At 32.5% G+C, this 11,799-nt stretch overlaps 2 protein-coding genes across 2 annotated transcripts; both read right to left on the reverse strand.

Annotated features, from left to right (window-relative positions):
• Positions 1-516: 516 nt before the first annotated feature.
• On the reverse strand, positions 517-1,631 carry LOC124543689. The gene has a single exon (XM_047121954.1). It carries the CDS (start codon positions 1,507-1,509, stop codon positions 934-936), a length of 576 nt encoding a protein of 191 aa, XP_046977910.1. The 5' UTR covers positions 1,510-1,631; the 3' UTR covers positions 517-933.
• A 1,591-nt stretch (positions 1,632-3,222) lies between these two features.
• LOC124543918 lies at positions 3,223-3,856 on the reverse strand. The gene has a single exon (XM_047122244.1). It carries the CDS (start codon positions 3,828-3,830, stop codon positions 3,255-3,257), a length of 576 nt encoding a protein of 191 aa, XP_046978200.1. The 5' UTR covers positions 3,831-3,856; the 3' UTR covers positions 3,223-3,254.
• Positions 3,857-11,799: the final 7,943 nt, after the last annotated feature.

The following is an 11,799-nucleotide window of genomic DNA, read 5'->3' on the forward strand; positions in this document are numbered from 1 at the left end:
TGGGTATGAGCTTATTCTAAGTATTAAAATCGAAAAGCATCGATAGTCACAATATATAAGTCCACAACGCAGTGCGAATTGATTGCAGTAAAATTATACAGAGACTAACTTCACACATCTCTATTATAATTTACAGATATGTAGGTTTACTGAAAATTAATTTCTTCATCAAATTGATTAAAGTCAATGAATTAATGGGAAATGGGTGTGGGCTACAGGATATAACTTTAGTATTGCACTGATCTGCCATTTTTAGACTATAGCTGGTACTTAATAATTTATCACAAACTAAATTTATATTACATGAAACTTGTAAATTTATAAATTAGAATACACTAACTATATCCAATGAATAACAAATAAAAGTAAGTTCCTTTGTTTTTTTTCTGAGTTAACTAGCTGTGATTTTAAAAATTAAACTTGATATAAAACAATAAATATTTAATTTACAAAGGATGTGTTATCACTATACATCATTACGATCTAATGATATCAAGCTAATACTGAGACGGCCTTTTTTTTCACACCTAGACTAGAATACATGTTCCAAGTTGACATAATTTTATATTTGTATGCCTTTAAGAATTTAATAAATATCTTTTTTTATTAATACAGCAATCAACATTGAATTTAATAAATATTAGTTATATAAAAAAATAAAAAAACCGTTCAGTACCATTAACTCCTTTGTATGGGAAAAGTATATTTGTTTTTTAAAACTATTGGCGAACATTCTATAGATGAATATTAGCTTTCGGCATTTCTTCTCGATTTAAACGTAAAACATTCACTTTATACTTTTTGTCTGCCTTATTTTCGATTTACTTCACATATTAATGTCAATGACCTCATTAATTGTTCAACATAACAAAAAAACATATCTTTATAACAATATCATTAGAACGATGATGTAAATTGAATTATTTGTTTCAATTACGCACAAAATTTTTGAGTTTCCATATTTATTACATGAGGATGTATAGACTTGATCACTGCATCTAATTCTTCAACAGTTGTGCTGTTCTTTCTCGACAACAACCATTTCTGATGACCACGTAATGAACATTGGAGGAATAGCATATAATCGTCGTTCACTTTCATATATACTCTTGCATCATACTTTAGTTCCGAGAAAAACACGGATTCTGGATCGTATACGAAAAATTTCGCTTGCTTGTGGCCTATTACCATACCTTTAAATTTTCCATGATATCGGTCCAGTAAGATCGGATTGTCATCAAAGGAATATGGATTCTCCAATCTGTAAGCGTTAATATATCTCTGGACATCAGAAGGAGACGCCTTCGTTATCACTATCTTCACGCATGAAGGTGAAGGCACCAAGTTCAAGAAAAGTGCAAATTTGTAAACTTCATACCAAGTTCCAATTAGAAAATTGTTGTCCAAAGGCTCAGAATATCTATTGATACATGCTTGCTCCACGTCAGTCAAAGCTATCACATATCCAAATATTACAAATACGATTATTATGGGTTGGAAAAGAGACATCCTCAACTTCACAGTTAATACTTGATTCTCAATATTACGGTTAGCACCCTTATATTTATAGTCGCAATCATGATAAACAGCAATTTATTATTGAGTAATTACTTAATATATTAGTCTATATTGATAATAATTATTACACGAGCTATTAGTCTCGACTTCGTTCGAGTAAATAAGTATTTTTAGTACTATCTGCTAATAACTCGTATTAATTATAAAATGAACATTACTGTGATAATAAATACATCAGACTTCATATTTTACTATTTATAAGCATAATTAATGTCAATATGTACGTTTCTTTTATGTGTTTTTGCTTTAGTTTTATTCTGTTAAGAATTAAAACTTGTCGCTTATTTTTGGTCTAAAAAAAGTGACTGTTGGTTATCATTAAAATATAATTAAATTCTATCACTGACTTTTTTACGTATCGCTTTTGTTCTACTTCTCTTCTAGTTCCTATTCTAGTCCTTGCAGTGCCATGACGTTTTCACGGAAGGAGTGCATTTCCGACCAGCATGCCTCTTTACCTAGCATAGCATTGAGTATGCTCAGCAGCGCTAGGTCTGTACAAAATCGCCGCAAGGGAATACCTTTAAGCCCCCCAGCAGAACACTCAGTCAGAATGTAGTATGTCGTGTCTACTGGCGATGCGTTTAGTCCGATAAATAATATGTTAAGTAAAATAGCACCTCCTCTAGCGGCCTAGCGAGAGGCCTGCCTAGGCCTGTGGTTCTGCTAACTCAATCTTGCTGAAGAAGACCTCGAAGTAGGTGAATTTCTTCCCCCACTGTAAGCGTAGTAGGGAGGTTGTTTATACCTTTCTCTGTACCCTGTTTAAGTAATAACAGCGACCCCGATGACTGTATTAAAGATAATGATAAATAAAGAGATTCTTCTTTTTTATCAAAAGTATTTTGCGATAATAATACGATTAATTGCGATAATTATTAAAAAATACAAGCTATGAATACCTGAAATGGGTTAAATATTGTATCCCCGCTGTTAATAAATAAATGTGCGCGAAGTTGTATAAAGCCTATTACAGTGATTTATCATATCTATACTGTTGGAAAATGGCAAAAGTAGTTCCAATATATAACTTTCTACCTTCATAAAAAAGCATTAGTGTGACCATATATCCAGAGCTATTTTAGGAAGAATTAAAATGAGTGTCAACAGATGTGTAAAATTTGTTATTTTCTAATTTAAAGAATTTTGAACTTAGTACGGGCTTCTTAGTATAAAAAGAAATACGCCACCTAACTTTCTTGCATATTTAATGTTATACTTTAATTTATGTGCGACTCCTCTGTTCGAATAAAGTAATATATTTTTTGTTATTATTACACCAATTATAATGTACAACATGTACAAAAGTCTTTTGGAAATCATTCTTAATTCACTATTGAAATGAATAAGATAGGTTAAGAAAAACACAAAAGTCTTTTACCAACTCTGTATGTTAAAAGATTTTCTTTTTTTTATTGTGTAGTAGTTCATACTGCCGATGAAACATAAACAACACACGTAAAATCAGATATGTAAATAAATATGATATTTTTAATGTAGCTAAGTTGACAAGGTGTCGTCTAGTTGAGCTTAATTTTACTTTTTATTTTATTTAATATTCTATTAGCTTTGAATTATAAAAATACATTAAATTTCAACCAAACTAGTAACAATTTTATTATTAAAATAAATAAAACAATTGAATATTAATTCAATTATGTAAGCATTTAATTTAATTAAGCACAAAATCTTTGGGTTTCAAGATTTCTAACTTCAGACTGTATAGACTTGATCACTGCATCTAATTCTTCAACAGTTGTGCTGTTCTTTCTCGACAATAACCATTTCTGATGACCACGTAATGCGCATTGGTGGTATAGCATATAATCATCATTAACTTTCATGTATACCCTTGCATCATATCTGTCTTCCCAGAAGAAAACGGATTTAGGATCGTATATGAAAAATTTCGCTTGGTTATTGCCCATTATCATACCTTTGAACTGCCCATTACTTCGGTCCATTAAGATTGGGTTATCATCAAAGGAAAATGGGTTTTCCGATTCGTATGCATCAATATATCTCTGGACTTCTGAAGAATTCGCCTTTGTTATGACGATCTTGGTGCATGTAAGTGAAGGCACCAAGTTTAAGAAAAATGCAAATTTGTAAACTTCATACCAAGTTCCAATTAGAAAGTCGTTGTCGAAAGGCTCAGAATATGTATTGATACATGCTTGCTCCACCTCAGCCGAAGCGATCGCGTTACCGAATACTGCAGATACGAGTATCAGCGTTATAAGACAAGCCATCTTTAGCTACGAAGTAAATACTTGATTCTCTATATAACTTTACTGTATATATATTACATTTATAATCGCAATCACGATGTCTTTGATGATAAGCAACAATGTATTGTTGAATAATTACTAATTATATTAGTCTCAGTTGATAAAAAATATAAAACAAGCTATTTGTCCCGACTTCGTATTTCGTCTTTGATATTTTAGTTAGTAACAGCCTGTACATTTCCCACTGCTGAGATAAAGCCGCCTCTTCCATTAAGGAGAGGGTTTGAAACATATTCCACCACGCTGTTCCAATGCGGGTTGGTGGCACATGACAGAATTTCGATGAAATTAGACACATGCAGGTTTCCTTAAGATGTTTTCCTTCATTGCCGATGAACTATAAACACAAATAAAGCATGTATATATATATATATATATATATATATATATATATATATATATATATATATATATATATATATATCGCCGTCCCCGGGGAACAAAATGATAACTTCCATTATCATCGTTTTAGTGTTTTGTCATTTTTGAGATCTTTGGTTACTAATACACCTGCTCAATTTTTTTCATAAATATTGTAGTGATACTTACGAAGTTACAAAATATTACACTACTATTCTACGATTATACTCATGCCTGATATTTCAAGAACAAAAATATATTGTACTATTATCTAAATGTCTTTATATCTTACTGTAGGACAAACAGACTAACAATTATTTTCTCGTGAAAACTTCTCGACTAGCTTGTGATAAAAGCAGTTATCATTTTATTCTTGTGCAAAACAGTCTACGTGTTTCGTATAAGGTGTGTTTGTAATAATACTTTTGATAAAGTAGTTATAATTCATACCATGTTATATGTTAAAAGAGCCCAAAAGAAGGAATTTATTACGAGGAAAATGATATAGCTGAAGATTTCTCGGGGGACGAATCAGAGTATTAGTCGAGTCTACGTAGAACATCAAAAATATTGCAACTCAACTGTCTGTCAAGTACTGGAGGCAATTCGGATTACATAGAAAATGCAACTAAAAATTTGTAAACAATATCCAAAATTTATTTATTTTAACACAAGAAATATCATAGCATCGCTATGAGTTATATACGAAGCTCATGAAATTTCAGATAATCCTAAACCAAGACAGAATGTATTCTTGACTTGACTCCAACTAAGATTTATAATATAAAAAAAATATATCAAGGAGGTGCCAATGAATGGCTTCAAAATCAAAATGAACCATCAAAAGGAAAGATTGGAATTAATGAACATGGCATACGAGAGCAACAAGATTTTGAATGTATTCATCATCAACAGCTCATGTTCGTCCACTGCCGGACATAGGCCAATTGCACGCATTGTGATCGTTCTTCGGCTACTCGCATCCAGCTCCTGCCAGCCGTCTTGCGTAAATCGTCACTCCACCGCGCCCGATAACTTCCTACACTACAATTGCCGAAACGCGGTCTCTACTCTAGAACACTTTTTCCCCAACGGCTATCGGTTATGTGATGATGTTTGTTCTGATGTGATTCCGCAGAGAAACGCTGAGCTGGTTTAAGGTCTTAAACTGGTGGACCAGCTTTGTCGTGACGTGAATGACTACGTTTTGGCTCCGTATGTCATGACGGGTAGGAGGCCCCGGTTTAACACTATCGTCTTAAGGCACTGTAGGATCGACGATGTAAAGATTCGACGTAACTTCCGAAACGCTGCCAAACCTAGCTGAATTCTTCTATTCACCTCGTCCTCAAGGTTGTTCTACCAAAGCAGTCCGAAGTCCAGCCTGTCCAGGGGGTTGGAATTCGTCGAGACTTCGCGCAAGATTGACACCAGAGACCATAGATGTCTTCAACTTTCGAAACGGTTTTGAGTATCTCATAGTCTGAAGTTGGTACCTTTTACTATAAAAGAAAGTATCCTATTCACAACTTCACTGTATATGATGATATTAATTGTAAAGGCTTGTTAGGTATTGCTATGTTTGGCATGCTCAGATTGCGAAAAGAGGTGCTAATAAAATAGGTACTTGCTTGAGGCAATTGCTACTCCATGAGAAGAAAAGAGGCGTCTATAACATGTTATTTTACTCCGATGTATGTTACGGTCAAAATAAAAACAGATTTATTTTAGTTCGATATATATTTACATTACAAAAGCTTGGATTTTATACAATGGACAGATGTTTTGAGATCGACCAACACCAAAGTGTGGGATATTCGATGCATTTCAATATTGAGGGTTAACTGAACTAGAATAGAATATACTCCCGATTAAATTTACTCAATTATTAGGAACACATGTGTTAATGGTGGCAGATATAACGCCAAGGAAATGGTCAATCAAAGTTTAACAACCTAAGGGGCAGCCTAAGAGGTAAGATGGTAAGAGAATATTGTGGACTCAAATTATGGAAGAGAGTGTCATCCATTCACAGCAATCAGTATTAAAATACAGATATGATTTAAACATAGAACCTGTGAAGAATCAGTATGAAACGAGATACCCGACAGATAGTGAGTCCAAACCCCAGCGATGTGACGGAGTTGCCAGTGCTATACATAAGTATACTAAACTTTTTCCAGTAAGCAAGGCTATGTATGACGGTTTTATGTGCGTTTCCAAGTCAGGACATATCTCAAGCATTATCACGCTCTTAACAAGTTTCTAACTCATCAGGGTAACTCTGGAAGCAATGCTGATGACGAGGAAGAAGATCATGATCATGATCTTATAGTGACGCATCTCAATCTATGCTGTCAATTATTACGTAACAACTTAATGCTTCGAGTACTGAGATTCCAGATACTATTGATTTTTAATTGTTATGGACCACGATCGTGGTCTTAGGGAGTGGACGTATTAGGACAGGAAGTCGCTTAAGTATTACATGGATAAGACTTGGTATTACATGGATCTCACAACTTTTTACCGCAGAACAACTGAGTTGCGAGACTTGGTTTTTTTGACAAGTATTGCTTTTGATGGGATTACTTATTTACTCGATTTTAAGAAGGATTAAATATTGGACGTTTTGTTGTATTTCCTTGGTTTAATTTTGTTTTAGTAAAAAGGTATCATGAGAAAAGCAAAACTAAACGTGATAACCATATCAAAATTTTACAAGAAAAATCGATTACAGTCATTAAACATAAAATGGTAAATGAATATTTACGAGAACAAAATGATATTATGGTATTATCATTTGCGTTTGGACTCTTGAAACCCTAAGAATAAAATGATATAGCTGTTGTACAATATTTGACTTTGGATAGGAAATACTGTGAATAAAATGATAACGGGCGTTAGGCAACACAGGTGATGATTGATTTTGGCTAACTTCTTATTTTTTAAATATCTCCGTTTCAACATAGGTTACAGGTTCTTCTCGTTATTAACTTATAGCTTATAAAAATCTAATTTTCTATAAACTTTAAATCACGCTTCTATGTCCAGTATTTAAAAAGTTATTGACGAAAACATGTTTTTTAATTCTCCTGAAAATTTACGTTTTGTTAGTTATCTTTTTATTCCCCGGGGACGGCGATATATATATATATAAAGTGGTGCTTGCCTGTTTTTGAACCCGGAAGAATTGGTAAAGATGCACGCGTTCTAACCACTGGGTCATCTCATCTCACTGGGCCCTCTCGGCTCTTTTTGATTTTAGCCAGTAAGATACATATTGTACGTACATTAGCCAACCGATGTATTCGCACTTACTGTGGTAATACATCGTACTGTTGTACAATTTATAAGGACAACACACGCACGATGCGATGCTTTTATATCAGTAAGCTGTTTCGAATTACAAAATGTTATCATAATAATCAACATAAACCGTTTAAAATGGATATGTTATTTTGGGCAAGGATTAATAATAATCCTAGTTTAATAATAATATTAAACTAAATTCATCGTTTTTCTTGTGTTTTTTTAAAGCAAAGTTTAAAATTATCATTGAAATATAGTGATATTCTGCTACTGACTTATAGACAACCTAGATATTATTATTTTTATTATACTTTATTTGCTCAAGTCACTAAAAAGTAAAGTAACAGCCTGTAAATTTTTCACTATTGGGCTAAGGCCTCCTCTCCTATTGAGGAGAAGGTTTGGAACATATTCCACCAAGCGACAGGTGACAGAATTTCTATGAAATTAGACACGTGCAGGTTTCCTCACGATGTTTTCCTTCACCGCCGAGCACGAGATGAGTTTTAAACACAATTAAGCACACACATATAATGGAGCTTGCCTGGGTTTGAACCCGCAATCATCGGTTAAGACGCACGCGTTCTTACCACTGGGCCATCTCAGCTCTTGTCACTAAGGTTTCTCGTAAATAAAAATAAATATTGAGTTAGGTATCACTCATCACGGACGACCTACGACATTCGGTATGTAGTTTTAAATGACCTATAAACTTGTTAAATATTCTCTACACATACATATCTACGCGAGGTTAGACTCGTGTAGGTATGTAAGTACGAAGGCTTTTTAAAACGTTATTCCTAAGAGATATCTTACTTCGCTTTAGTTCTCTATATATTCTCTACTCAATGTGTACGTAGACTTGATGTAGGCGCGATTCAGATGTCATCAAGGCCTTCATAGAACGGATTGGTAAATAACAAACGTGCATCATTTAATACTTTAAACTCGGATCTGAAAACTGAATACATATAGGTATAACACGTGGAATATACATGATATCGGACGGTGTGTTGAAAAGTGTACAATGATGATTTAGGTACATATGTATTTTAAATATCTCATCGAAAATGTTTTAGTGCATATTTACACTTCTTTTCCATATTCTTGTAATCCAATAAGACGGCCAATGCAACACGAATGGCAGCAGTTACGAAATTGCGTCAACAACTTAAACTACTTTTTAAGTAAGTATATTACCGAATTCATTTTGATGAAAAACCACAATGAGTTTTATATCGTAATACAGCCTTTTAAGCTAGCTAATAGGATGCTACAGGATCACATTGGTAATTGTTCCGCTTCAAAAGGTCATAGCTTTTAGCCGTGTATTATAAATATTTTTTCGAAGGTTGTTGACCCTATCAACGATTACCATATACTATATATATATCATAGAAAACCTCTGCGACATGACCTGAATTAGTAAAAGTCATGTGTTTAATTTATTACAATAAATATGTTATGAGTTTTCGTCGAATCGAATTAGTTAAGCCTTCCAACTTCAACCCAAATTATTTGAATATGAAATGTGAGTTTGTAATGAGATTCCTTGCTTTTAAAAATACACATTTTATTCGTTATATGTTTTTAAATTATTTAATAAAACAAAATGTATATGAAGAAAATAATAATCATATAGAAAGATGGAAGTAATGCCGAATAATAATAATAACACAGTTATTACTTCATATTATATCAGCGAGGCAGAGCTCAGACCTGTGAGATGAGTCCATATTTTCAATAAGCAAGAAAGTCATCTTTTGTAAATTGTTAAGTAAGTCTATTACATATTGCTACCTGCTAAGTATAAAAGCTGTATTAATTTATCCCCATACATAAAACTTAAAAGAAATTTGTATATATACGTTTCATTTGATTTTATCAATATAAGTATGAAACAATTACTGATTATTAATCAGTCAGCAGCAAAATTAATTTTAATTAGCACTGATTTTAATGATATGATTTATTAATTATATTTTTTGATAAAAATCTACAATTTACGATTTTGACATTCGTTTATCTGTTTTAAATCAATCGTCCTTTCATGAAACTCAAAGTCATCTTAAATATTTCGTGTTATATACCAGCTGTCATTTGCAAAGTACACATACATTGTTTATTTCCATTACGTCAACGGTGAGAATATTTTCCTTCCCTCTTAGTTGTCAATGCTTCACCAACTAGGAACTAAGATATTACATCTGAAGCTACATAGGATCACTTATCCTTAAAATTAAACACATCGATATAATAGTATAAAATAGTAGAATATATGATGAGTAACTGATGGGCTCATACAGAGTGCTATGAACAAGTAAATAAAATGAACTAAGTCACAAGTACTTAATTTCATCAATCAAGCAATCCGTTCAACCTTTTAAGCTTTATTTAAGGAAAAATATTCAAACAAACATTTCAGACTAACGAGATCAGTATGGTTGAATAATTAGTTTAATGTCGATTTTAAATTTAACAGTATGCGAGCTGCCGCTGGTACCCGTAATTGAAATAATATACAAATTAAAAAGGATCGTGATTCCGTAAGCATCCCTTACGGGTTTATGCAAAGTAGCCTGGATAGGCGTGATGATATTACAATTTGGTTTATTTATATTTGTGGTAAAATTAAAACAAGATCTCTATTTGTTTTACGTTATCAAAAACATAAAATAGTAGTAAGGGTATCTGACAGTAAGTGGCAGTTCACTGTGGCCTGTTTGTGTCTTATAATGACTAGCTCTGTAAATGCTTTTTTTTAAATCGATCAATTGTTTCTATGTAAACATACCCCATGTAGGAAGTTATATTGAAGAACAAATATTTACTTAAAATAAAGTAGAAGATATACATCTAGAAGCAATAAATTGTAATTTATCAAGATAATCTAATCAAAATCATCTAAATGAGATTCCTTTAACATCAATCTCACTTAAATTTTAAATGAAACAGTTGGTTTTCTTAATCATTTTAAATGGTCTTGTCTTAAGACAAGCAGAAACAGCTACATATAAAATTCATATCTTTAATTAACATATATGCAATGTTGTAGTACTTCTATGGAACGCGCGCCTCTGAATGTAACAATGAAGTGGAGAGCCTGGTTGCGTATAAGACTTTCTGTATTTGTACGTCCCCCAGGGAGATTCGAGCTCGGTATGCATTTGTATGGATTTAACAACTGAAATATCGTACATAGTAGGTCCCCTTGAGGCGGTGAATCGGGGACGGATTTCGAGCTAGCACGAATCTTTAAATTCCGCGCTTAAAAATATACAATAAACAGTCAAAGATATTAATTAATTCTATTAAGATAATATTCCATTTTGTCTTATTAGTGTGAAATTAACACACATTCTTCTGTCTACTTGTAGCAATACAACTAAGTAAATAAAATATAATTAATTATGTAACAAAGTGTTTAATTGAAGATAAATAAGAAAACTTATAAAGACTAAAACATATAAATAATATAAAGTGAATGTGCGAACGAGCCATAAAACTCTCATAATCTAATAGGATTATGAACCTATTAGACTCATTAATACAATTAACAGACTAAGATGTACCTAACAATTTATTTAACCGTCAACGCACTGCTATCGATTGGACTAAAAATTCATTAAAATTAAATCAGCCTTCAAATTAGAACATAGCAACGAAGCATAAATGGTAATTGCAAAATAAAGTACAGTCAAGTGGTACTTGCATGAGCTATCAGTGTGTTTTCAACAAATGTCAGATATTAATCAAATCAACAAACATATAAAATAAATTACAAAAATATATAGAATGTATATATTCCAATTATATACAGTTACACTCGTGTATAATTGAGCCGTGGACCATCGTTTGTGATTCTGTAGAATTGAGTTTTTGGCAAACAACTGTGATATGAATCGCAAAAAAGTTTCTACGAGGGACGAAAAGGTTTTGTTAAAAATGGCGGGTACAGCAAGGGTTAAGCCGATTGTTTGGATAACAAGAGTATTTTTCTCGCTTTACGAATGAAGCTGTTACTGGCGGATTTAGTAATAGTGATGTACTTCAATAGAATTCCTAATTTTAATCATCTTGGACCAATTCTGATTCATAATTAGAATATTTACTCTAAATATTGTAGAAAACTAGACAATACTTTATGTTGTGTAAAAAAATTTGTTCATCAAAATGTGTAAGTTAAAATGATGTATGCGTAACCTGCTTATTTTTTGGAAATTGAATTGAATTTATTCATACTTTATGAAGTCATAGT

The sequence above is a fragment of the Vanessa cardui genome, chromosome 3 (genome assembly GCF_905220365.1).
Source record: "Vanessa cardui chromosome 3, ilVanCard2.1, whole genome shotgun sequence".
NCBI lineage: Eukaryota > Metazoa > Arthropoda > Insecta > Lepidoptera > Nymphalidae > Vanessa > Vanessa cardui.